This window comes from Oreochromis niloticus, linkage group LG10, assembly GCF_001858045.2.
Source record: "Oreochromis niloticus isolate F11D_XX linkage group LG10, O_niloticus_UMD_NMBU, whole genome shotgun sequence".
Classification (NCBI taxonomy): Eukaryota; Metazoa; Chordata; class Actinopteri; order Cichliformes; family Cichlidae; genus Oreochromis; species Oreochromis niloticus.
The window spans coordinates 23,513,455-23,539,904 of NC_031975.2; the positions used below are offsets into that span (position 1 = coordinate 23,513,455).

The window sequence follows — 26,450 nt, forward strand, 5'->3', positions numbered from 1 at the left end:
GAGTCAGCCAGTGAGAAGTCGCTGGCTGTTGTAAATAAACTGCTTCTTTCCAGAGCTGCTGAACAGCAGCGGCCGGTGCGGGACTGTGAGCAGCGGGCAGACATGTCGGTGGAGACAGCAGCCAGCGGTAAGTCAGCGCAGATTTGAAACGCAAACATAGCGTCAGATCGGGTTTGATCAGCGTGAAAACGCTATTAGTAAAACTGAGCACAGCTGTCTTTTTCCTCACCTGTAGGCCCAGTGATGCAAAAACAAAGGCACCTGGTGCGTTCAGGTACACGCAGTTCAGCTCGCAATATATAAACTCTGTATAACACTCCTGTAAGGTGCACAGTTGAGCACCAGTTCAGCTAAATTAACGATTTATTTTAATATTTCTTATTAGGATTACATGCCTGTTAGTTTTGGTTAGATAATGGCGTTATAATAATAATATAGGTCAACATAATTTGCACGTAAATTATAGATATTCAGGCTCACCAGCAACCGCTAATAAAAACAGATATATTTAAGTCATTCTCCAATTATTACAATAGCCATTAAGCCAAACCTTAATAGCCATTTGACGTCTCTAGCTTGATTTATGACATAAAAAGACAGCTGGGCACAGATAAACAGAGTGCCGAGCAGAATTCAAGTTACTAAGTCAACATCAACATCCAGACTATAAATTAAAGAATATAAGATAAGTACTTGTTAAATTTGCAGCTTGATTTTCCCAGTAATGTTACGGACCAGCTCTAACATTCCTGTTCCCGATTGGGTTGTTACTCAGTTCTTCCACGTGTTTTCAATCGTTCTCATAAACTGATTATTGTTTAATTATTTTTTTTAGAAAGGTTCTCAAACCTCTAACATTTTCTGTTTTTTGTACGACCTTGTGAAAATTAATAGGTTGTTTTGCACTGCTGGACAAAAACTGTGATTTAAAAAAAAAGTATGTGAATGATTGTTGTGAAAATAATTATTAGTTGGATGGATGTTTGTGCTTTTTCTTTTACACCTTTACTGCAAAAAGAGAGGGGCCGAGTGTATGTAGGGCAGCCTGATCCCCAAGAATTTCACTAAAAACGTCCACACTCTAATAATAGGATTGTATTTAATCCTCCTGTGGTACAAATTTGCACATGCACTCAGATGATTACTCTGCAATGGAAATATACAAAGAAGTTTGAGACAAAAATGTAAAAGTTTTTTGAGAAATGACAACATTTCAAAGAGAAACTTAATGTCTTAAATGTAATTACAAAAATATAATAAAAAAAAATAAATCTCCTGTTATCAAAGACTCCTATTTTGAAGGACAGCTGGAGTTAGCCCACTTTAATTTTCCAATAAACTTTATTGCTCTGTAATTAGTTATTTTGAGATGGTACACCTCCTTATGATTTTTTGCTTTCAGAATCATAGTTTGATTTTTTTTATTTTAAAATGCGCTTTACTGGCAATTCCTGATAGATGATAGTGCCTTACAATAAGCGCCTTGAGGTATCTGTTGTTGTGATTTGGCACTATGTAAATAAAACTGAATTGAAACCGAATTAGATATTTGCTGTAGCATCTACATGTTTTAATTCTTGTATGTAATTTTGTGTTTGCAGGTGCGAGGGAAGCTGGGGGAAGCAGAGGAAGCAGCGGCCGACAGGTAAGAACAGGTCGTCCTTGCAGCCAAACACCTTGCTGTTATCATCATTCAACTGAAAAGATTCACAAACGGACAAGACGGCAACACAATACAGCGAGTCATCGACAACGCAAGCACAGCCCTCGATCTGTTATACATTACATGAGGTTTTTTCCTCTTAGCTGTCTGATGTGAATTGCTGGATTACTGCTCATCTGTTTTTGGGGAGGAGGTTGTTATGTGTATGTTATGTAATCTTGCCAAACAACTGCAGATACTTTGATGCGTGCAAAGCTTCAAATGAAACCTGTCTCATGTTGCCCTACATATCTCTACATTTCCTTTTTTTTTATGCAGCCCGGGGGGCCGAAGCACACACAGAAGCTGATGTTTGGCAAATCCTTTTAAAAAAAATCAAATCTGTGAATCTCTCAACTGTCCTGTGGGCTAAATGCAAGTCAAATTTTAGCTTATTCTGTTAGTTTTCTGCATGCACTACTTGTTCCTGCATATTTTTCTAAATCACGTCTTTAAAGGTTGAATTTTCATTTTTATAGCTGCGGTCTGATGTGTCTAATTAGGAATCTTTCCATCTGACTGCTGTTTTTAAACCGTGACTCCACTGAGACTTGCCCTCTTTGCTGTATGTTGTTGACAACAGGCTTGACCTGATAGACAAGTTCCTTTTTTTTCCTTTTTTTAAAAAAAAAACTATAGAGGCAGTAAATAGACAAAAGCAAATAATGGATTGTGTGTATGATCGTGAGAAAAGGAGTGTTTTAATCAGTGAAGCAGTAGAGACGGGTTTTGTTGTCACGTGGAGCAGAAAAGCAAAATGAGAGTGTAGCTCACAGGGAAATGATAGCTTAGTAACTCAATTTTCAGAAAAAATATATGGGTAATAAATGTAGTAAGCAAAAATGTCCCAATAAATGCACAAGGAAGCATCGGTGTATTTGCATCTTCATGATCATGATTGCATCTCTAAAAACGACCAGCTGAGGCGTGAGACCAGCACGGCATTTGTGTGACATTGTTCTCTCTGTTGTCGTGGCTTGGATGGGGGCAGCTGAGGTGAAAAGCTGGCATTTTAGAGAGTCTAGTGAATGTGACATCAATCCTTGGGCTTATTTCCTGCTGAGTGAACTGATCTGCGTTTCTCAATGCAGATGCATTTTGTTGGAGTCAGCGTGCACATTTTCTGTGTAAACGGCTACATTTAGACCTTTCTAAACAGGTGTCAAATACTGTTATCCTTTTAACTGAGATGCTCTATATGATGATTGAAAATGCACTATAAATGTGGGCTGTAATTACCTAAGTAATAAATGAATAATGCCACACAGTATTTTAAAATACACAGAGAGAGTTTTCAGTCTTACTGTTTCCCCTCCTGCTGCTTTGCATTCTGGGTTATTAACTTCAGGCAGTTCCTGAAAACCCCACACTCAACAGGAACCACTCAGATCCACAGTGTTCTCATCCTCCTGGGCAGATAGAGGTTTCAGTAACAGTCTCGCTGTTGTTTTTGAGACATTTCTGTACCATGAGAGGTTTCTGTGGGGAAATGCTAATATAGCGAAACATCATGAGATTGCATTCTCATCGCCGAAGCAACAGAGGGCTTCACACAACGCTGTTTCTTTTTCTGTCTCCCAGGAGGGCCCCGGAGGACTGTGGGACTCTGTGAAGAAAGCCGGGTTTGTCATCGGATCTGGGATCTTATTCTTGGCTGCGTTCGGGAACTCACTGACATGGTATGTCACATCAGCAAAACAACAGTTTGCCCTGACATAAACTGGAGGAGTGGCATTGCCAGGTTGTTACGTTATGCAGAGTAGAAAGAGGCAAGCGCTACAGAACAAGGAGTCGGACCCAACAGATGAGAACTGGATAGGAGGAGTGATGCAGAGCCAGGACTGGATAGACGAGGACAGGACCGTACATGTCAGGCTGGTAAAGGGTGTAAACAGAGCACAGCATTACATGAAATTAAAAATGACATCACCTGAAATTATGTAATATGTACAAGTATTTCAGATTGGAGTCTTTGCTGGGCTAGTTGTAGCTGCAGGGTCTCATGTTTGACACACTCTTGGTAGTTAGATTTTTGTTTGGAGGGTTTCATATGGGCTGCCGGAAAGGAGAGAGCATGCAAGTACAAGATGTGTAGACAACTGTGTAACGAATAGTTTCCACAGAGGTTTGTTTAACATGTAATCAGTTTTGTGAATTTAAAACTGAGCTGTAATTCCTTCTTCAGGCACCTTCAGAGATTCTGGGGAGCTTCAGGAGATTTTTGGCAGAACTTGTGGACCAAGTTGTACGTGGCATACGAGGGCCATGATGCTTCTTTGTTCTTCCTGGGTAAGAAATAAAACCCAAGTGCAACATTGCAAATGACTGTGGATGGTTAAAGGTGTTTCATAACATTGTTTATGGTCATCCCAAGTACTGCAGACTGCGTTAAACATGCAAATAACTTAAATGACCTCCTTTTGTATCATATTATTTAGGTGGTTTCATCGATGTATAGATTTTTTTTTCTACATTTTGGACTTATGGTTTTGCACAATAGGTGGTTTCCCTCATTCAGATGTTATCTAGAGTATGTAGGACATAGGATGCGTGCTAGGTAGGGTTTGTATTTTCAGTTCAGTGTTTTCAGACCACATAACATCACACTATAATAATAATGAAAAAAGACCAGCCACTCACTAAATACTATCAAAGCTAAAAACTCAACACACACCATGCATGAATTGATTCCCTGGAGAATATGTGAGTATCTGAGACAAAATGTCCAATTTTGCTCATAATCTCAACGAATCATTCCAAAAATTTCCAGATCCAGAGGCGGATCGACTCCAAAAGTTAATCACTCCTCAGCATGCTGGAGCAACACCTTCGGTGATATTTTCATGCAAACAAACAAAAACAGCAAGGTGCACAGTGATGATGTCATTGTGGAAAATTTTGCCGTGGATTTAACTTGAAATCTTCTCCTTATGTGTTTGGAGTTGTGCGTAAATGAACGCATAATGAAGGCCCCGGTTGAGTTAAAGGTTCTCTAATAGTTATCTTATTTATCTCCATAGGGACCATGCTTGCTCCCACTCTGGCCTTCTGGGGGTCAAATGCTCTCCTGCTGTGGGTGGACATCACTGGTACACCCTCCTTCATCACCCGCTACCGTATCCAGTTGGACAAGAACAACCCAGTAAGCTCCAGATTTGTTTTAGATTTTGTTTTATCTGCACTGACACTTGTTTTGTTTTTTTATGCCGTCGACATAAAATGTACAAGCTTCATTTTTTGTATTTTATGATCACATCATATCTTTTTTTAAGTGAATGTGAGATTTAAAAAAAACAAGTACATTTTAATTTTCTGTCCTGCTATTGGGCATGCTGCTGTAGGCCGCTGCTCTACTTAAAGATCCACACAATGCGTGTGTGTGCAGATGTGGTTGATAACATCTGCAAACGAGGGGGCCCTCAGTGCTCTCCACATGCCCGTCTGACCAAAGTCCTCTAACTGTGTTTGATTAACAGATGTTGTCGGACACCGCGGAGATAAAGAGGGGCATTACTGATAACCAGGGGTTACTGTGAAAAGTGTCCTTGTTAGTGATTGTTTTTCCAGTGCACAAACTGGAAACTCACTTTACCCAAGCCAAAAGACTTCCAGTCTGTTGTTTTTGCCCTATTTTCTCTAATTTTCCCATCAGCGAGTGTGTTATCGCTTCAGAAATCACTCCTCCTCTGATTTGCATGTACTCAGTGGAATTTGCCGCTGTTACAGCTTAAGATAAATTTCCGCGGTCCTTAAATTTTATATCTTTAATGATGAGGTAATCTGCGAAAAGCTGCTGTCACAGTGTTTCTCTGTGACTCCGAGCAGAAATACTGCGGGTCAATGATCGAGAATAGCTGTCTGAACTTGGGATCTACTGATCATAAACAAACCAGGATGTGCTATAATGGAACAAGATTATATATTAGTTAAAAGTGCTTGTGTACTTTAAAAAGCAATATAACTGTCTCGTTAAGAATGATAAAATTATATTACTTTATCAAGCAATATAACTGTTTATCTAAATTATCTGATCAATGTGTCAGAGCCCATGTAGTGATCACACATTTGCTTTAGAAACGGCTAAATAACAAGTGCATGTCACTGGTGACTGAGAAGAGCTGTAAATTTGAATGTATAGTCACACCATTTCTAAGTGTAGAAACATTTATTTATGTTAAAATTAGCATTTTGTGGAGCTATTTACACTGGATGTGCCATCTTCAGATGTAACATAGAGATAAAAATCAATGTCATCTACTGTAGATAAACAGAGCTAATTCACCATAATAGTTTTCTTAAGGCACTTTATACTATAATGTAAACACTGTATAGATTATAGGGAACCAATGTTTCCCTTGGCAACAGTGGGGAGAAAAAAAGGCCTTTCTAACAGGAAGAAAGCCACAGTCGTGGAGCTATCTGCTGCAGCTGGTTCAAGTAAAGGGAAGAAGATATCAACTAAATGAACATTGAGAGAGAAAACAAAGAGCATTCGATAAAGAGTCTGCACAGAAACTAAGTCTGCTGTTCGGAGAGTGCGCCTGCGTGTGTGTGTGTGTGCCTGCGTGTGTGCCTGCGTGTGTGTGTTATGGAAAACACACAGATGTACAAAAGTTCAGTGTAAACTTCAGAGACGCACTGTTCTCACACTCTGGAAAGTTCATTATGACATGGCATGAGTTTATAACTGGGTTCCAAAGGTTGGAGGTAAAAGGGTTAATTAGCTGATACGGATATCCACTCAATGACCACTTTATTAGGTACATCTTGCTAGTACTGGGTTGGACCCCAACAGAAAGGCCTTAATTCTTCATGACAACAATTCAACAACGTGCTAGAAGCAGTCCACAGATATTTTGGTCCATGTTGACATGATTGCATCACTCATGCACATCCATGATGAAAATCTCATGTTCAATCACATATCCAAAGCTGTTTTATAGGATTTTTAAGATTATTATTAAGATCTGGTGTGGAGGCCATTTGTGATGTGTGCGTTATCCTGCTGGACGCAGCCACTGGAAGACTGGTACAGGGTGGCCATAAAGGGATGGGCATAGTTGGCAACAATACTTATCTTGCTGAATTGGTACCGAGGCACTCTAAACATGCTGAGAAAATGTCGCCTAGGGCTTTACACCAACACCACCAGCCTGAACCGTTGATACAAGGCGGGATGAATCCATGCTTTCATGCTGTTTACACTGAATTCTGACCCTTCCATCTGCACATTTCTGTAGAAATTCATACCAGGCAGTGCTGCTCAATGGATATTTTCTCTTTTTCACACATTCTCTGGAAACCCTAGAGATGGTCATGTGGGAAAATTCCAGTAGATTGAATATGGCATAAAGTGTTTCAAAAGCTGCCAAAGTCACTTCAGTCGCCTTTCTTCCTCTTTCTGAGACTGAACTTCTGCAGATCATCTTAACCATGGATAAATGTCTAAATGCACTGAGGCGCTTTCATGTGATTGGCTGATTAGATAACTGCATTAATGTGGTTGGACGGGTGTACCTGCAGCATAAACAGAAACAACAGTATGGAAAAGGATAAGACATGAAATAAGAATATATATCGGAAGCTTGGTAGTTTGAATCGTTTTGAGATCGTGTCTAGTTTTGACGCCTCTTTTGACCTCTCCATTTGTCCTCCAGGTGGATCCAGCTAAGCTGCGCCAAGCCTTGAAGTGTGTCCTCTTCAACCACGTGGTAATCTCCGGGGCCATGACGGTGGTCGTTTACTACCTGATGAGCTGGAGAGGAAACCCCTGTGGCCCCGAGCTGCCCACCTTTCACTGGGCCCTGATGGAGCTGGCCGCCTTCTCCATCTTGGAGGAGATTCTCTTCTACTATTCACACAGGTAAAGAACATTTATTTTTTACTTTAAACACCCATGACACATCAAAATGAAACATGCAATCAGTGGATCGTTGGCAGTAGATGACATTTCTTCCTCATTTCAGAGATGGCGGTGATTGTGATGTTAACAGTACGCTGATCTCTGCGTTTCTTTCACGTGCATGCAGCATGCAGTCACTCTCTTTTATAGCTATATATGTTTTAATTCACCATAACAGGACATGGACATTAGGTGCGATCTGTATAAACATTGCTTGTAGACTAACCCTACATAAAGCAATGCAACCTGCAACAATGTCTATCAGCGTTAATCAGATTTTTCTTATGTAAGCTCAGAGCCTTTGCCAGCGCATAGCACAAACCTTGACGCAGGATAGGGTGCGGTCGTTTGATGTGTTCAATTTGTTTCTTTTAATTTCCTCAGGCTGTTCCACCAACCCAGCCTCTACAAGCATTACCACAAACAGCACCACGAGTGGACCGCTCCCATCGGTGTCGTCTCCATCTACGCTCATCCTCTGGAGCACGTGGTGAGCCTTCCTCTTTCTCCTACTTGTCATTTTTCTCTGACACGCGCTCTAGACTTGAGCATCAGGCTGCAGACAATGTGAGAATAGACAGAAATTACAGTCTAAAATTCTCTGCTGTGAGAGAACAGGGAATATACGTGTTCAACAAAAAGAAATGAACTCTTTCCCCTGTGAGCGTCAAAGCAGCTGGAACTATCTCACGTAAATCAAACAGATTTTTATTTCTACCTTAGGAATGTGGTCAGACCTGATCCTGAAAGAACTCCCTGCACTCTTAGCACGTGACTTTAGCACAGTTAGAGCTGAGCGGATTAGTCCTTGAAGTATCCCTGCTGGCTCAGTGATCGCCACTGTAGTTGATGTTAGTGTTGAACAGCAAAAATGGATCAAACGTGCAGATACGGATCACACGTGTACATTTGCTGTAAATCATTGAGACTATTTCATCTTTAAATATGCAAAAGAAGAATAAATGAAAGAAAGAAAAATTGATAATTCACACCTCCAAGTCTCGCAGCACTTTACTTCTGCAAAGGGTAAGTGTGTTTCTGTTAAACGTGCTGGATTCTTCTCTGCTGTTAGGTCTCCAACTTGTTGCCGGTGGTAAGCGGGCCAGTGCTCCTGGGCTCCCACCTGTCCACCACCTCCCTGTGGTACTGCGTAGCTCTGGTCAGCACCACCATCTCCCACTGCGGATACCACCTTCCCTTCCTGCCTTCTCCTGAGTTCCATGACTTCCACCACCTCAGGTGAGTTTACCTGTCCTGTCTTAGGCTACATTCACACTGCAGGTCTTAATGCTCAATTCCGATTTTTTGATCAAATCTGATTATTTTATTTTATTTTTTATCTGCTTGTTCACACTACAAGTGTGGGGTGGCTGTGGCTCAGGTGGTAGAGCAGATCAGCTACTGATCGGAAGGTTGGTGGTTCGATCCTTGGCTTCCCCAGTCTGCAGGCCAAATATCCTTGGGCAAGAAACTAACCCCGAGTTGCCCTCCGATGCGTTCATCGGAGTATGAATGTGTATGAATGTAGTTTACGTTGCACTTGAGTTTAGAAGTGCTTGTATGAGGGGGTTGTGAATGGGTGAATGAGGCATGTTGTATAGAGTGCTTTGAGTACTCTGGGAGAGTAGAAAAGCGCTATATAAGAATCAGTCCATTTACCATTTACCAAGTAAAATGTGACTGCAAACGTGCTCTAGTGTGAACCCTCAAAGCGGCCCGCATGCGCAAAAGAAGACGTCACACACAACGCGCTCTGTTTAGACCCAGACCAAACAGTATTGTTTGACTGATGGACCTTAATATAAAGACTTGTTTCGGACTTTACGTTTCCCAATTTTGCTTTAAGTTATAAAGTTATTTACATATGGCCTAATAATGATCCTTATTGCTGTTTTAGAGAGGAGCGGTGCTTCAAAGCATAGTTGCAGATTCCTGTCAGAATCTGCAGATTATACAGTACAAATAAAATGTTCACAACAGTTTCACTAACATCTACACAGGATGGCCAGGAAGTGTTCACGATGTCTTCTCTTGTGCTTCTCCGGCGCTGATAATTGGCGTCTGTCTTGTGTCAGTGATGTAAAAGACGGATTTAATGCGACGTGACCATTCAAACAGCAGTCGCTTTCTAAAACCTCAGATATATATCGGATTCAGTACCACATACAAAAGTGACCCAGGTCGGATTTGAAAATATTGTATTTGTGCTGTTCAAACTGTCATACCATGATCGGATATGGGTCGCATAGGGTCAGAAAAGTCGGATTTGATGCGCTTTCGCCTGCAGTGTGAACGTAGCCTAACAGAGGTCCTGTTCTGTTGTTTTGAAGGTGATATCTTAGAAATGCTGCTAAGTAGTTTCTTTAACTGGTGCAAATGTTCAGTTGGACTCGAACATGATCTCACACAAAAGTCTACTGGAATAAAATAATGATGACTTTGCAAATCTAAAAGGTCAAAGTTCACAGCAACTTGACCGAATGGGAAGGCGGTGATTCTGGTTTTGCAGCTGTTGAATGCTGGTACAGTTATCTTGTTTACCACACGCTGCTTTGATAAGCATCTTTTGAACTTTTGAAGACCCGTGAAGGCACACAGAAACTTCACGTGTGCAAAGACTCGGGTGAACCTACTCCAAAACTTTTACAGCGAAGAGATGAAGCCGATAAATGTATAACTTTGAAAACGCAATGTTATGTACTGCACTTTGTACACAGTGATTATTGTATTCGTTGTGGCATGCACTCTATAGCTGTAATATTGTAAGCGGAGATGATATAATAATACAGAGAATTCCCCAACAATCAGATGAAACCCGGCGACAGTGGGAACTAGAAACTCCGTTTTAACAGGAAGAAAGCTCCTGCAGGACCAGGCGATGACCGGAGGAAGAAATGTTACTGCGTTTCCCCACATTATTTGTAAATTCTATGCAAATGTGAGTTTGCTTCACAAAGTAGAATATAAAACCTTCAAATTAGTATCAGAGTTTCCACTTTGATACACAACAGCACTCATTGTGCAGTGCAGTGAGGATGAGAAACTGAAGTCCACTATTATTTCACTTTCTGTAGATTTCCTATAGTTGAGTTGTTTAAAACTTAAATCTGAATTGAAATTATTATTATTGTTATTATTATTATTGGGGCAATTGTTTCTAATTCTGCTTGGTGGATAACTAACAGTTGCCCTCACTTGTCTCGGTTTCCAGGTTCAATCAGTGTTTTGGTGTTTTCGGCATCCTGGACAGGCTCCACGGCACAGACAGCAAGTTCCGTCAGAGCAAGCAGTACGAGCGCCACACCCTGCTCACCAGCTTCACCCCGCTGAATGAGAGCATCCCTGACACACAGAAGAAGGGCCAGTGAGGACCTGCGACGGTCGAATCTTATGCAGGGATATGTAATTCCCAATCAATCTTAAAAACTTTCTTAATTTTTTTTTATTTCAATCTTCAGTCAAGTTTGACTGTCAATGTTTGCCCAGACTCTGTGGTCACTCACCTCACGTTTATGTGCTAGTGTGTGGTCATTGCACTTTAACATACAGATGTGATTTTACTTTTATAAGCTTGGTTACCTGTTAATTTCTAAAAAAAAGAAAAAGAAAAAAAGAAGTCAGGATGAAAACAAGCTTTTCCTCTTTGTTGTCCGTTGTCTTGACATTTGCTTCATTTCACATCTTTGAGTTTATTCTGAATTACAGCACATTTGAAGACTTTCTGTGATTAACGGGGTGAAAACAGGAGTGGACCACACTCTGCAGTCTCACTGTTTGCTGGCACTCGTTCTGAATACATTTTTACTTGTACCAACTGTTAAACCGTTTGAGGAAACCACTACGATTACTTGGTTTGGACAACAAATGCTCCCTCGACGGGTGTAAAAGAGGCGATAAACACCGCGAGAGCATGCAAGACAAAAATTTAAATGTTCCCGTTTAATGTAGTCTCATTGTAGTTTTAAATGCAATTCTTTAACTTTTTGTAAGTTTAGTAAAAGCACTTTCACCCATTCAGACTCTTCTGATGCGTTCACTGACCACTGGGACAGAAGAGTATCTGTATTCTTTGGCAAAAGACAAGAAATTCCTTTGCACTTTGCATATCTGTGGCACTTATACTTTCAAAATATCAATGTCTTTTTGTATTACCAAACAAGTGATTAATACAAATGTAACAAATGTTCTGATAGAACTGTTTAATATTAAAGTATTAAAAAAAAGCATGTGGTCCTTCTGTGGGTTTCATAGACAATAGGAATGATCACATGACACCTGGTGTTTGAGGTTTTTTTGTGCGTTTTGTGTTTTTTTTCTTTATTAAAGGAAAAGCATAATTACTACAAATTACAAATAACACTAATAGCGAATCACGTCAGCCTACAAAGCAGATATTATGAATATTAAATGTTATAATACAAGATCTCATTCAAGTATTTTACATTTTTCCATTTTATATATTTTTTTTTGTTCCTTTTTTCCTCGTTTTCATCTTTTTTTTCCTCATGACAAGCCTAGGATACTGTAATGTAATGAACTATTGATGGTTCATATACAGTTATTTCTTATTCATATGGCTTTATGGAATTTTGTCCTCTTATTTTTCCCCCCAGTCTCCAGACATCATAACCAGCCATATTCCTCTGAGCGACATCACATCTTGCTCAGTTTCCTCTCTCATTTTCCGCTCCTCCTTCCATACGTCCATCTTTTATCCCGCACAGCTGGGAACTCTGACCAGCTGAACAGGCAGCGCCCCCTAGAGTTCATATGGACAGCAGCAGTTCAATGCTGATAGAGATGGATGAAAACTCCCAAAGCACCTGAATCCCCTCAAATGTCCAGAGACGAGTGATGATCACATTAGAGGGAGGATCGTGTGACTGTCCCAGGAAGAACTGCCCCCTCTGGTGGCAGTCCATCATGTCTGCAGCCACATGCCAAATGAGTTTTCAGTTCTGAATTATTTCATAGCTCTTTTTTTTCTCCTCTCCAGTAAACACTTTGATGTTTCAACTGAAACTGATCCAAATCTCCCTGAAGATAAAAGAAAGATTAAAGGGGAGGGTGGGCAAAAAATAAAATAAAGAGCAAGTACAGCTTCACTTTGCATTTTCATACAACTCTAAATTTAAGAGGAAGAAACTGAACAACATAACACTGACAGGACAATGTGACAACCACCTCTGGGGGGAACCCCCCCAAACCCAGGCACAGGTGTCTGATGCCAGTTATGACTGGAGCAAACATATTAGCTACAAGCACTCAGGAGGTCAGCAGAAAACACTTCTTCCCACATGTCTATTTGCACATGTGCATTAAGACTATTTTTTATAATTTCTTTATCTAGAATTTGATGAACTTCTGGTTGAGTTCCAACCCAAAAATCAAATCATTTTCTGCAGTTTTTTTTAGACTTTGCATACATTCTAATTGGAGAAAAACTGAAGGCTGCAGATTGAATAAGAGTAATAGAGATGTTTCTCTCATCTTCACTAAAAAGAAAATATCAAATCAACTGATTTCAACATGAAACACTAGAAGCTTACACATTATTTTTTCTTTTAAACATTGAAGACCCGTTGACGGCCTGATGTCAACTTTCCCTTTTGCGATGTGAGCTACGTTCCCATTTCTGAAATCCACAGATGTTTTTAAATCAGCCCGACACAGAGCGCTCCTCCAGCATTACAACACTACAATCACTGCAAATTGAAATTAAAATGCATTAAAAGATAAATCATGAGACCATTAAAAAAAAAAAAAGTTAGAGTACATACACATGTAAGGCAAATATATATCTGTACTATAGACAATAAAACAAGAGGTGGGGAGCTGTTTTCTTTTCTCTTCATCTCTCAAATTTCACATTTACACGTGGAGGAAGAGTCGCTCTTCTGCTTGATATCATCAGTTCTGGAGCTGGACGAAGATTTGATCATCCTGTATGAAGAGTGACGACTCAACAGGTTGTGAACAAACAATCCAGTCCACGGTGAGGCAAGACGTCGAGCGGTGCGTTTTCTACTGAGCGTGCCCACGCTGCTACATCAGTACCTGCCTGTCAGTGTTTTTGCCTGCGGCTTACGTTTGGATCCGTGTGAGAACTGGGAAGCGGTGGCGGGCAGCTCGCTGAACGTCAGCGGCTAAACGTCTTAGCATCGTTAGTGTCTCCCCCAAAGCACCTGCGTCACAGGACGACGGTCCTCGTAACCATCGCCTCTTCAAGTAATACAGATTGTAATGATTTCCAGTCCTGTAGCGTCACTGATGGTCAACTGATGGATGGATGGACGAACGGATGGATGCAGCTCATCTGACGGGAAGGTGGAGGACGACAGAAAGTCAGGTAGCACCCAAAGGGAGGTCAACCCCAACTCTCCATCGCGTTTAAGTGTTTTATATATTTTTTTGCGAGGGGTGGGGCGCTGACAAACTTTCACCAGGTTGACGTGTTTCAGCACAAAAAGCCACAACTTGCAATCACAGGGATGAATTACAGGACTTGTAACAGACCAAATGACACTTGGAAGACAGATGACAGAGGGGACTGAGGGGGGTGGAAAATAAATTTGGCAGAGAGCACCAACTAGTGGCCTCAGCTGGAAATGGTGGTGAGATATATGGGTGACTGATGCTGTACAATCGACAATAAGGTGGCGGGCACAACTTAGAAGCAGTAAAACCATTAAAATAAGGCAACTTTCAATGATCTTGTCCATAGCAAGGGGTTGATGCAAGTCTCTCTCTTTTTTTTCTTTTTTCTTTTTAAATCATTTGCTTCCTTAAATATTTTCCCCTCAATGTGCAGCCATAAGGTAAATTAATTTTTTTCATATATTAGCCCTTTGAAAACTCTCAGGGCGCTGCGGATGAAAAAGTTAGTTGCTCGGTTCTAACCACTTTGGTCCGACTGGATGTCAAAGAGCAGTACGGCCTCCAGCGGGCCGTTACCAGGGCTTGTTTTTGTGTTTTTTTTTTAGATGCTCAGTCTTGTTCAAACTATTTCCACATCTCAAATTCCACTTCGTGCTGAAGAAATAGTCATCATTAATCTGAGATCTGGATGAGGGATCAAAGATCTTTCAGCCAGCAGGACAGTGACGATCAAAGAGGGTCCCAGAGACAGGGAGGGAGGGGCCAAAAACAAGGAGGGGAAAAAAAAAAAAAAAAAATCCAGGATGTTAAACCTAAACCATCCGGCGAAGGTCTGCACAAGTGTTTTGCCAACCCATTCATTGCTTGCCTCATTAAGACAAAAAGTTCAGAAACCTTAGCAGTGATCAATAAACCGAGGCATATTATTTATTGTCTCTCTTATTTATCAAACCTTTCATAGACAAAAAAAAAAATAAAAAAAAAAATCACATGCTTGAAATGAAGAGCTGGATGCCCCTCCCCCTCCTGTGGCGCAGAGAGAACCGGCGACTTGCAGACGTGGTTAATTTAGTCTGTGCGGGCCAGTGTGTTTGTGGAGTTACTTCAGTGTTTTGGCATTTGATGCGGGATCAGCGGTGGGAGCCGGGGCTTTGTGGCTGGTAGGTTTGGCATCATCCTTGGTTGTGGGAACCTGGGTGGTGGTGGCGTGGGTGGGGCCTGAGCTGGCCTGACTGTGGGGACGGCTGGAGGGCTGAGAGGGGTGCCGGCGGCGACCATCCCCACTGGACGAGTGTCTTCGGCGACTTCCTTCCTCCATAGGCGGCTAGAAGCAGAAATAATTGCATTAGATAACACGCCTAAGACGCCAACACGCTGTGCTTTTAAAAAACAAAAATATTCTTATTAATATGAACAGGAGAAAACTTGAAGCACGTAAACTCCTGATAAAACCGATGAAACCTAGTGAATCAACACCAACGACAGTAACCGTTTTCCATGGTACGCTCAGTCAGTGAGATCATGATAACAGTATAAGGAAACATCATGCAAACAGCTTCTGCTGCTCAGGCTCAACTCCATTTTCACATTTCACTTGCATCCATTTGGTCCGACTTTGTTTTCCTCCCTGTCAGTAGACGCATTGTGAGACCATCATCCTAAATCGAGTCCAAATTTTGTTTGTTTGCAAGACACCCAACTTTGAACCTCTGTCCACAGTGTGACATAGGACCACACATCTTTCATGCTCATCTTCTTTCACCTGCCAGAAGTTACACATCTTCCTGAGGTTAGTTTGTGAACCAATTTTAGGCTCATCTTAGCATTTAAATATCATCAGGTTATATCCTTTATTATCACAGAGAGCTTAAATCCGATATGACACCTCAAATCTTTTCAGAATAATTTCTTATGAACTTTTGTTTCTCATTTAATCTTTCTTATCAAAGAACTGATCATCGATACTGGAAGTAAGATCTCTCTCTTCAGCCCTATTACACACCTTATAGCCTGCTTATCCCTACAAACTTCAAAGAATATTGAACTTACGTCGATTCTGAAATCTTCGAGGCGTTTAAACTTGCTCAAGCACTCCTGCAGCTTGGGGTCAATCTCCAAGCTCTTGGCTTTGGAGTATTTAAGGAAGGCCCAGAACTTCTCAAGTCCATACAGCTGCCCTGTAGGCACAAAAGACAAATGTTGTTAAACGTGACTGTACAGAAGACAAGAGCTTGTTCATATAAAAATCTCTGCTCAGGTGCCTCTGAGCGGAGAGATCTGTGACGTCTCAACAAATACATTTTGTCTCCTCTGAGTTGTGCAGAGTGTTTTAAGGTTTCCTCACCAGCTTCGTAGTCTTTCATGGTCTCCTCCTGGAAGTCCTTAAAGATGTCTGGTCTGAACTTCTTCTCTAGACCGTAGCTGTAGTACCTGAACAAGCACTCTAAACCGTACCTGCAACACACGCACGTTGAGAGAGAAAAGACAAGAACAATTATATCACACTGAGCTTTGGAAATAACAAAAGCTACATTCAGACAGTTGCACAGAGCCTGTTTCCACTGTGCTGCCAAAGCTTTACATCTACTCTTCTCCCAATCACTTAAATCCAACTTTCCAATAGCAATGTCACTGCTACATACACAGGTTGCAGATCTTACCTATATCCTTCTTTTCCATCCTCGACCACCAGCTGTCGGAATTCCTCGTACATTTTCCTGTTGAAGTGGTCCCGCAGGAAAAACGACCAGAATCGGAAGAGCGTGTTCATCTCCTGCGACTGGCCGATTCCCAGCCGTTTCCGCTCTGTGATGGAGAAAAAGTGGTCAAATACATGAAGATAAAGGACATAGTTTCAATTAACTTTTAATAATTAATGCTAAACAGTCTCTGATCAGAACTTTAGGGATGTTTAAAAACGAGGAAACGCACCGTTTAGGCAACGCCGGCGGTACTTGTGGTAAACGTGTTGCGTGAAGCCGTTCTCCTTGAGCAGCTCGTGCGATGGGTGCTGGAACTTGGGGAGGGACTGGGGAGTGCAGCCGATGTTACCCAGGGCGGGGGTGCCCTCCGATGGGCTTGCATTAGAGCTGATAGAGAGAAAGGTGGAGGATTAGGTGGAGATCCATCTTCAGTAAACCTTTAGTCCTGTTATAAAAACCTCTAATACTGAATATGAAGATACTTGAAACATCAATATGTCATCTTATAGAACAGTACATGCTTTTCCTTTTATCAAAGCTGATTTCAGTGCTGTGTAACAGTGAGGAGGGTCTCACCTGACGGAGGCGGTACGGGACCGATGCTCTCTGGAGTCCATCACCCAACCGACGTGGCACTCCAGGGGCGGGTTGGAGCTGTGCCGGGTCTTCCTCTTCCTGGGCGTCTAAAAGGGCGCGGAGAAAAATCAACACGTTTAGTCGCCGAGCTTTTCATGCTGAACCCAACAGGTTTTGGCCACTAAAACACAATTCTGACGTCTCACCTTGGCATCGACGGGCCGACTTTCCTTCACGACTGGGTAGAAGCGAGGCGTCATGGTCGGGTCCTTCCGGTGAGGCGTGCGAGGCGTGCGGGGCGTCCGGGCACTGCGGTAGTTGGGCGAGTCAGGCACGGTAGTTGGCAGCGAGCGAGCTATTGAGGAGGGCTCGGGGGCACCGAAGAGTTTGTTTGCCAAAGCGTCTGTGGGGACTGAGGACGAAGAAAGATTTGTTGTAGAAAAGAACCGAAAAACTTCACAAGCAAAGTTTTTAAATCGGCAATCCCGACACACACAAACATTAAGAGACATCTAATGTCACAACATCTTTGATCTTATGGCTTCATTTATTTCACAGTGTGATGATAATGGACTACAGTAAAGCCACAGCTGTTACCACAGAACCAACATGGATTGAGAACTTCTTAATGTCTCTTTAATGCGAATGATGTTGAACAAAAATGATGACTGAATGAAAATGAGCATTATTAAAGCCGTTTACAGTACATTTAAAGACTGCAGATTTTAACTGGAGACCAGTAACAGTTCCTACAGAGGAGTGCCAAGTTGCTGGAAACTGGGTCGTCTCTGTCTCGTAAGTTATAAAGCAAGACCGCATTTCTGTCATTTAAGGCTGACTTCTGGTTTTCCGCAGCACGTGGAGCGCTAGTGTTCTAACAGAGCATGTTTAATGGCGAGGTGGTGAGTCAATCACAATAAAACTAATTTTAGAGAAAGGTCAGAAGAATATGACATTATTTGCAGAAGCATGCTACCTCTTTTACCCAATCCTTTGTCATTCCATCCAAATTTTCCTCTCAGGAAATTGTTCCAAAGGGAGTTTAAAGATTCCTTCAGACCATTGTTCACATAAGACTATGTCGACATGTTGGCATATTTATTAGCACTGTTGAATGTATCTGCTGTAAAATAAAAAAGTTATTTCTATGAATCACTGCTCTGTGTTTGCTGACGCCCATCCTCATTCATTTTCCAGCCCGTTTCTGTCTTGCGTCAAATCTTTCTTTACACAAGAAGCAATACAAAAACCCCAACAACTATGAGATTTATTTTATGTTTTTATCTCTTAGTTGTGTTGCCATTCCTTATCTGGGTTCTGCTAGGTTGCCTGGTTTTTAAAAATGGCGTCATCTTCTTAGACTTGACCCCCATCTAGGAATTTTTCCAAGATGGGGGGTCCTACACGAGGGGGGGAAAAAACAAAAAAGAGAAGAAAAAAAAAGTCTGGGCAAGCAGAGAACTGCCTGACTGTTCTTGCAGTAAACAGAGCCCAGTTTGCAGCTCTCTCTGTATCTCTCATGGGTGATTTAGACGTTCGTGGTGAACTTTTGTAGAGCCGTGGGCCGTAGCATCACTGCCAGCATTTATGACCATCTGTGGTACATTATGTGTTAATAACCTTGTGGGCACGAGTGTGGTAGTGTGTGGTCATGCGGTGCCAGCCACTTGACTCTTTGTTGTGGACAGTTTGTTTTGTTTTGGGTTTTTTCCCTCCAAAGGCATTCCTCTTATTTCCACTTCTTTGTACTTTCCTTCGTGTTCATTTCAATAGTTTTGGCAATCTCCCTCTGGGAATTTACTAACATTCATGAGTCCATATCTTGATGCTATGATTATACTAAGGCGAGGATCATTATTTTCAATGATAAATTCAAAAACTACATTGAAAAAGTAGCCAGAGAATTCAACAGCAGTGAACAGGCCTGTCATGGTAGTTTCCAGATGTGTAGTTATACTTCTAGAGAGGTCTCTAGAGTTTGTGACATGTATACAGCATAGATTTCCCACAGAATCCCCAGATTTGGGTGTGATAATTATTATAACAAACACCAAAGCGTTGGATATTTGACTGTGTTTTTGAGTCCTTACTCTGCTGGGGTCGTGGGGGGCCTGGCGGGACTTCCTGGTTGGGGTCGACAGGCGGCTCAGGGGTCAAGCAGTCAAACTGTTCACGGCTGATCAGGTGGACCTTCTTGAAGTTCTCCACCTCTTGCTGTAAAAATGAGAAAAATCAAATGTTAATGCAACGAGGCGTGACAAAATGTCTCTTTCTGGAAACCGTGATATAAAAACGTCACAAATTAATTAAAATATAAAAGTTTAAAGCCAACTCCAGTCTTCCAGAAAAAAAGCACAAAGTCATTTTCATATTATTTCCCTGTAAACTCCAAAACACCACTTGAAATGTCCCTTACATTCTGGACAACACCGATTATTAACAGACCTTATCTTTAGCAGTCTGGAGAGTGAGATACAGCAGCAAAAAATAGCTGCCAGAAACACTCTCTTCACCCTCATATCTGACATCTCTGACTGCTCTGACGCCAGCACAGCAGCCAGCAGGTTCACATCAACACAACTACCCTGAAGTTTCTGCACGTGAATACATCCCTAAACCATGTTTTCTTGTTCCTTCTACAACAAAAGCTAGTTTAAAAACACCACCAAAACCACACAGTGACTTATCAACGAATCATCCTCCCTGCTGTTTCAAGATCATCAAGTGCGACTCACGCTGGCTTCATCCCTCCGCGCATACTCAGATCTCTGACCTTCCATCTTTGGCTCCCCTGCAGCCCGTCAGCTCGAGCCTTCAGGCCGAGGCCTTGCGTGTGGGGTTTATTTATAAACAGCAGCACTCTGTTCCACACGACACAGGATTTGTGCCGGCGAGTACGTGAAGGTCGCCACAAAGAGTTCAACAATGCAACAATGGGCAGCAACAACAACAAAAAACACAAAAACAACAAAAAAAACTCTGTTCGGGGTTTTGTTTCCATATCCAGAAACAGCTGAAGGATCTACTCATCACCAGGCTTCAGGTGGAAACGCAACTAACGTGGCAGCGACACAACCTGGACGCTGTCCGACTTCTACATCAGGACATCGTTGTCTCATAACCCACCAGATTAAGTGCAGAATTAAGCAGAACATCCTCACCTTGATGGTGGCGTATTCGGGCTCGTACGTATCGTCCCACAGGTCCTGCTCGTAGTAGAAGAGCCCGTCGTTGATCACCTTGGCCAGCTCGCTGGTCAACTTGGCGCGCGATGTATGGTGGCCCGTGCGGTCGCCTCCCGGGTGCTTCCTCAGGTAGGGCGGCGTCTGTGTCACGATCAGGATCTTGTTGACGTCGTGGTCATCGATCTCACCGTCCGTTTCCTCGTCGGACCAGTCGGTGAAGGTGTTGCGGCGTCCGTCCATCTGCTCCATCTCCTCGTCGAACATGAAGTCGAGCTCCTCGGGTTCATCCTGCTCGGCTCCGTCCTGAGTGACAAAACAAAGCACAAAAATATTAAAACATTAGCTGATTATGTAGGTTAACTGAATAACTGATAAAGATTAAAAAGCTGCAGATTTAAAAATCACAGAGTTGCAGAAAGATGAAGTTACAGTCTCAATCTCAACAAGACTCTCTAAATAAAATAGCACAAACGCATTATATAACACACATTTCCTTCCTCACCTTATTTCCTGAGGTAGCAGCGGAGGGTGAGGAGCCAGGCTGGGGCACCGGGGAGCGAATCGACTCATCCTTTTCCTTCTGCTGCTGATGCTGCAATGAGGAGGACTTCATCAGTCAACCGATCAAACAAGGGGAAATAAAGGAAGGAGGTGGTGGAGGAGGGTACGGAAAGCGAGGTTTGATTAAAGAATGAAGAATGATGTGAAAAGACTAAAACAAAAGGAAAGTGATGCAATGGGGTCATGCAAAAATATATGCTGCAGTTAAAATAAAATAAACTGCAGTGCCTGCTGCTGTGAAGCAAAAGTGATATGATAGACAAAATGAACCTCTAATATAATAAAACAGGAACACAAAAAGTCTTAAGCACACTAACAACCACACATGATCACTTCATTCTTAAAATGTTTTTAATTCAACATCTCGTTTGTGTTTTGCTCTGAATTTCACCTTTTCTGAGCTGACCTTGGGTCTGGCCGGGGAAGGTCTGGGTCTCTTCTTAACCTCGATCCAGGACTCTGAGTCCAGGTCAGGGAGGCTAGCTGAGAGGCCCTTGGGCATGGTCTTGAGGTTGGAGACATCCGGTTCAGCCTTGGTCTGTTGCTGCATTGGTGTGGAAGCCCTGGGAGACCCTGCACCAGAGACGGAAGATTACAGTCAACATTAACTTTGATCACCAGGAAAGGATTACTTATCTTAAAATTCTCACTTTCTTCATGTAAATGAGGGAAATGCACTTTGACGTTTCAAGCGTGATGCAGAATTGAGGGTCAGTAAATACTAAACATTACAAAATATGCAGCTTCAGGTCAGAGTGCTCACCTCTGGGCTCCTCGGTCATCTGTCTTGGGACAAACTCGGGGCAGTTGATGAGCTGGGAGAAGTCAGTATGCGTGTGGTTTGGCATGTTCAGGCCCGGCAGCGGCCACTTCTCCGGGTCCACCTTCCGACGGATCTTCATGTCGATAATTTCCACTTCCTTACTGTCCTTCAACGCCTGACGGGACAGATGAGGGACCAGTTAGCCCAGGTGATTAGTAGAAATTTGGGAGTATTCATGTATTGACAAGTAATGGGAAAACTACCCAGACTGACTCTGTCCAAAGGTGAAAATATCCCAGTAGCAAATCTAAAGGTCACTAATTAGAGCTGCATCATTTTTTTTAATGTATTTATTCATTTTTTTAAAGTTGTACAAAAACCCAAAAATGACCTGCCAAATATTTGTTGTTTGGTAACCTCGAGCTAGTTCTGGACAGAAAATTGTTTCACATAATGAACTACAGAAGCTTCTGGAAAACACAGTCCCCAAAGGTTTTTTCCTTTAGTGCATTTTAACTTGAACGCTGCTTCACATTATTTTTTTATGCAATTTAATTGCTTGTTTTTCTGTCCTACAGCTGCTTTCAGACCAGTTCTGACTGCGCTTAACATGAATTTTTAAGTGTCTTCACTGACTGACATCATTCAACCTGTTAAAGAAACGCGCTTACATCCAGAATGATGTTGACGTCGGTAGTGAGGGCCTGAACTCTGTGAAAACTGGCGATGAGTCCGATGGGCAGGAAACCCTCCTGATCCATCTTCCTCCGCAAGAAAAAGTCTCTCTCCAGGTTGTCTAGGCTGAAGTAGTACTCACTGGAAGGAAGAAAAACACAGGGGGAAAAGTGGTCAGCAGATGCTGCTATTTCATGCCTAGTCTTTGACATCAGAGGGACTAAAATTAAAGAAGACACAAGTAAAGTGGGAAAAGAGACAAAAAAAAAAAAAAAAAAAAAATCAGAGGGAAAGACTGAATGAAAACCAGTCATAACAAAAATAAGTGATGTAACATTGTCTAGATGTCAACAGTCATCACATATCTTCCAAATCAAAAACAGAGGATTTAACAAGGTTTCAGAGCCTGATAAGTTGGCCTGGGAGCACACCGAGAAACTTTTATGCTCCTTTAGTTTTGTGCAAAAATGTATTGTTTCGACACACACAGCGTCTCCAGCAGCAGGTGCTTTACTGGACTATGTCAGGTATAATCTGAACAGCTTCAGTAATGTTGAAAAGAGATGCTTAATTCTTATAAGTGAAGTAAAATTAACAACCCATCGACAGCAAGACTGTCAAACATGCAGACCCGGGGCCAAATGTGGCTTTCCGCAAGAGTCCAAATCCAACCAAATGTGTGACTTTCCAAAGAGTGAAAAATGCAGGGAAGTCATAAATGACTCCAATTTCATCAGTGAAATGCGCTGCTAGTCCTGCTGTGGGGATTACAGTCTTACAACACAGGAGTGCAAACGTATGAAAACTTTAAAGCATTTCTAGATGTCATCTGAGATCTGGACCTCTTAAGATCAAACTGGGCCCCAAGGAGCTGATCAACTTCAATCAGTTTAACAGCTCTGGTTTAAAGCAGTTGACTGTAATGGCAACAAAGATGTGATGAAACCAGTTTCTTTTTGATCCATCATAGTTTGGTTCATTGTGTGTGTGTCTGTGTCACACAGATAATTTGCCTAAAACAAAATCCAGAATATGACACGATGAGGCGGAACAATAGCCGTTTAAATCCATCTTTGCAAAAGCCAATCAGTTCATCTCATTATGCTTCAATGCTGAGATCAGAGTTGTGAAAAGTTCTCTCCACCGTCATTTAGTCAGAGAAGAGACATGAAGAGCTCATCACTTCTGCAGCACATCTGCACGTAACGTCCCAACGCAACCTGTCAAATATGAGTTTACCCCCGACATTGACCCATTTCTGTGACAGAGAAGCTAAACTCACATCTGCCGCTTGATGTAGTCCTTCAGCAGGTCCTGATCGACAGTGTAAAGGTCATTGCTGCTCATGTTGTCGTAATAGTAGGTCACCGAGTTGCTGAACTTCTGTCCGTAGGGTCCGTCTTTCACATCGTAGGACTTGTAGCTGTAGTGATAGTCGTAGTGGCCTTGAAGGGAGAGAAGCAGTCAGTTAGACAGAAACCGTGCAGCGTGGCGTGCATACATTACTCGTGTGAAAGACAGTGCACGGGAACAGCAGATGCTTTCTGTGTTGTGAACCTTCTCAGCTATCAGTGCTCACATCGTTTTATCCTTTACTATTCATTTCTTGCAAAATCAGCCAATCAACAGATTAAAATCCTTCCACTTGCTATTAATAAGCAGCAAATTTGATTTGGAAGTGCATCTCTTTGTTCTCAGATCGATGCCATCTGATGGCTCTCACATTGAAGACCTGAGAGAAGACTCTTATACTGGCACTCACCCCCAAAGCATTAATTCTTATTCAAGTACTGTTAATTTTGTTCTGTTTTACCACACGTTTCTATTAAAAATCCCCTAAGAATAGTTTTTAAATGTTCCATTTCTTGCATCTCTTTTGTACCATACTGTCACTTACACTGCTAGTTATAGTTAGGAGTGAATTATTGAAGGTTACACAAGAATGAAAACAGACTGACACTCAGTAAGTACGAGTAGATTAATGAGAATAAGTCTCAAGTTTAACTGCTGTTTAACTCAAAAGCTATTCAAGGAACACCTAAGAAAAAAAATGTGTTAAGATGTAAATCATAAAAAGCACAGAAGTGAAGAAGCAGTGAGCCTCTTAAACACAATTACACTGTGTGTGTGTGTGTGTGTGTGTGTGTGTGTGTGTGTGTGTGTGTGTGTGTGTGTGTGTGTGTGTGTGTGTGTGTGTGTGTGAGTGAGAGAGTGAGTGAGAGAGAGAAGTGTGTATTGGCATATGTAGGATGGCACCCACTTGAGGGCTGAGTAAATACACAAAGACAAAGTTCATGTGCTCAGCATTAACTGAAAGTCTCTTCAGCGTTGCTCAAAGTCAACAACCTCAAAAAAAAGTTGAAAAAACAAGTGAAAAGTGGAAATAAAATTGCTTCACTCACATTTTTGGGCACCGTTATAAAGTTTATAAGTAGCCGGTGCTTCTGGGAAGGAGGGTGTAGGATAAAAGGAGGAAAATGAGTACATGAAGAGTGAGGTTGGGGGGCAGGAATAAGGGAAGATGGTATGTATGAAAAGAGTGAAAACAACAGGGAAGTGGGAGGGAGACTCTGGCCAAAACCAACAAGCCTTCGGGGAAACCAGTTTCTCCTGCTGGAGCCAAGGCCGGTCCTCATTCCAACACTCTCGGTTGTTATTGCACTTTTTAGTTTTTACTCTAGCCTTGGTGGGGGCCAGATCAGGGTCATCAAACACTCTGATTCAGAGCCGTGGCAGCCAAAACAACCAAAACTAGATAAGACACCGTCTACCTGTTCCAACTTAATTCATCCAATTCACCAGCTTAAATCCTTAAAACGTTAATAAAGAGAAAGTTGCTGTACTCCATGATTGCAGATGAACAGAAGACTGGACTGGAAGTAAAACCCTCAAACTATACTATTAAGACAAGTTCACTTAAGTTCATGACGAGTATTTCCACAAAAGCTGTGTGGGTAATGGGTTTGTCAAAGCACTCAAAACCCTGACATCACCAACCAAACGGTACAAAATTAAAAACTGAGATGTCTCTTGTGAAAGTAATTTTGAAAGGATTTAGCCCAGGTAGCTTTACTTTCAGTGCTGAGATCAGAGTTGTGAAAGTTCTCTCCACAGATGTTTAGTCAGAGAAGAGACATGAAGAGCTCATCACTTCTGCAGCACATCTGTTAGAGTGATACTAAGCTACACAAACACTGTGCCATATTACAGCGTCTGCAATAATAGCTGTAAATTCTTAAGTGATATAAAAATGTTATATAGCGATACCCCACGTTTACGTCCCCTAGTGTGCACAATGGCATGTCCAAGATCGAGGAACACTTGTGTGCCTCCAATGATGATTCAGTATCTAAAAAGAGGCCCACTTCAACAATCTCCACACACAATACTCTGCAAAATATGCATGAAAACAGTTCCTGCCAACAGTGAAAAATAAACTCGTTTCGCCACTTGGGGCTAAAAAATACACAGTCGAGTACAGCCAGTGCAGCTCAAATGTAAACACACTCAAACGAGCGTCGCTAGCTGCAGTGCATATGACAGGAAGAACAAACGGTGGATGGAAGTTTCTGCTGCTGCTGGTTAAAAAGCTCAAACCAGGATACACCATCCAAGGAAGAAACGCTTTATTATGTGACAATACTGTGCAGCTCCTGCAGAGCTACGAGGTTTTATAGTTTTACGTTTATCGTTTTCTCCAGCATTAAGAAATCATTTTATACTTTTACTTAGAATTTCCAGAGAAAACACTACAAGGCTACTTTTGTGCTGAGATCTGAATTCTGCTGTGTCACTGTTATTGCACTATTATCTGGCTAGCACCTTGCTTCAATACATTCAGACCTCAAATTAGGAAACATGTCATGAATGACAGTGACTCAGGACAAGGTCTGAACATGCCCTTTGCTTACCTACATTTTTTTCTTGTATCAAATTTCCTTGAAATATTGTGATCTCTCTCTTGCACCAGTGCACATTCAGTAAGCCCACAGTGTATCGTATTTAC

At 41.9% G+C, this 26,450-nt stretch overlaps 2 protein-coding genes across 11 annotated transcripts in view; one reads left to right on the forward strand and one right to left on the reverse strand.

The window, feature by feature from the left end:
* Positions 1 to 28: 28 nt before the first annotated feature.
* On the forward strand, positions 29 to 11,828 carry faxdc2 (fatty acid hydroxylase domain containing 2). 2 transcript variants are annotated; one of them, XM_025910916.1, is made up of 10 exons: positions 53 to 127; positions 236 to 274; positions 1,602 to 1,645; positions 3,284 to 3,381; positions 3,888 to 3,991; positions 4,723 to 4,844; positions 7,360 to 7,565; positions 7,989 to 8,094; positions 8,677 to 8,843; positions 10,816 to 11,828. In XM_025910916.1, the coding sequence occupies exons 1-10, from the start codon at positions 103 to 105 to the stop codon at positions 10,970 to 10,972; spliced, it is 1,068 nt and encodes a 355-aa protein (XP_025766701.1). In that variant the 5' UTR covers positions 53 to 102; the 3' UTR covers positions 10,973 to 11,828. The 2 variants fall into 2 exon arrangements, with proteins under 2 accessions (XP_013130604.1, XP_025766701.1); XM_013275150.3 differs by lacking the exon at positions 236 to 274 and having other exon boundaries at positions 29 to 127; positions 10,816 to 11,613.
* Positions 11,176 to 26,450, reverse strand: part of larp1 (La ribonucleoprotein 1, translational regulator) — a 49,216-nt gene continuing 33,941 nt past the window's right edge. For 4 of the 9 annotated variants that reach the window (XM_025910914.1, XM_019363679.2, XM_019363681.2 and 1 more), the window contains 14 exons: positions 23,727 to 23,889; positions 22,441 to 22,585; positions 21,770 to 21,944; positions 21,398 to 21,579; positions 20,948 to 21,052; positions 20,422 to 20,748; positions 19,351 to 19,474; positions 17,467 to 17,672; positions 17,261 to 17,367; positions 16,914 to 17,071; positions 16,643 to 16,787; positions 16,327 to 16,436; positions 16,032 to 16,159; positions 11,176 to 15,306 (listed from right to left, as the gene is read on the reverse strand). In XM_025910914.1, coding sequence (XP_025766699.1) covers positions 15,082 to 15,306; positions 16,032 to 16,159; positions 16,327 to 16,436; positions 16,643 to 16,787; positions 16,914 to 17,071; positions 17,261 to 17,367; positions 17,467 to 17,672; positions 19,351 to 19,474; positions 20,422 to 20,748; positions 20,948 to 21,052; positions 21,398 to 21,579; positions 21,770 to 21,944; positions 22,441 to 22,585; positions 23,727 to 23,889 — 2,300 coding nt within the window. In that variant the 3' untranslated portion in view covers positions 11,176 to 15,081. The remainder of the gene's footprint in view (positions 15,307 to 16,031; positions 16,160 to 16,326; positions 16,437 to 16,642; positions 16,788 to 16,913; positions 17,072 to 17,260; positions 17,368 to 17,466; positions 17,673 to 19,350; positions 19,475 to 20,421; positions 20,749 to 20,947; positions 21,053 to 21,397; positions 21,580 to 21,769; positions 21,945 to 22,440; positions 22,586 to 23,726; positions 23,890 to 26,450) is intronic. The other 5 variants (XM_005456148.4, XM_025910913.1, XM_013275138.3 and 2 more) reach the window with 5 other exon arrangements.

Bases quoted from the DNA above. Each gene is read 5' to 3' on its own strand.
- faxdc2 (XM_025910916.1), top strand. From the start codon at position 103: ATGTCGGTGGAGACAGCAGCCAGCG. The intron at 4,845-7,359 runs GTAAGCTCCAGA...TTTGTCCTCCAG, and splicing joins AGTTGGACAAGAACAACCCA to GTGGATCCAGCTAAGCTGCG. The intron at 8,844-10,815 runs GTGAGTTTACCT...CTCGGTTTCCAG, and splicing joins CATGACTTCCACCACCTCAG to GTTCAATCAGTGTTTTGGTG.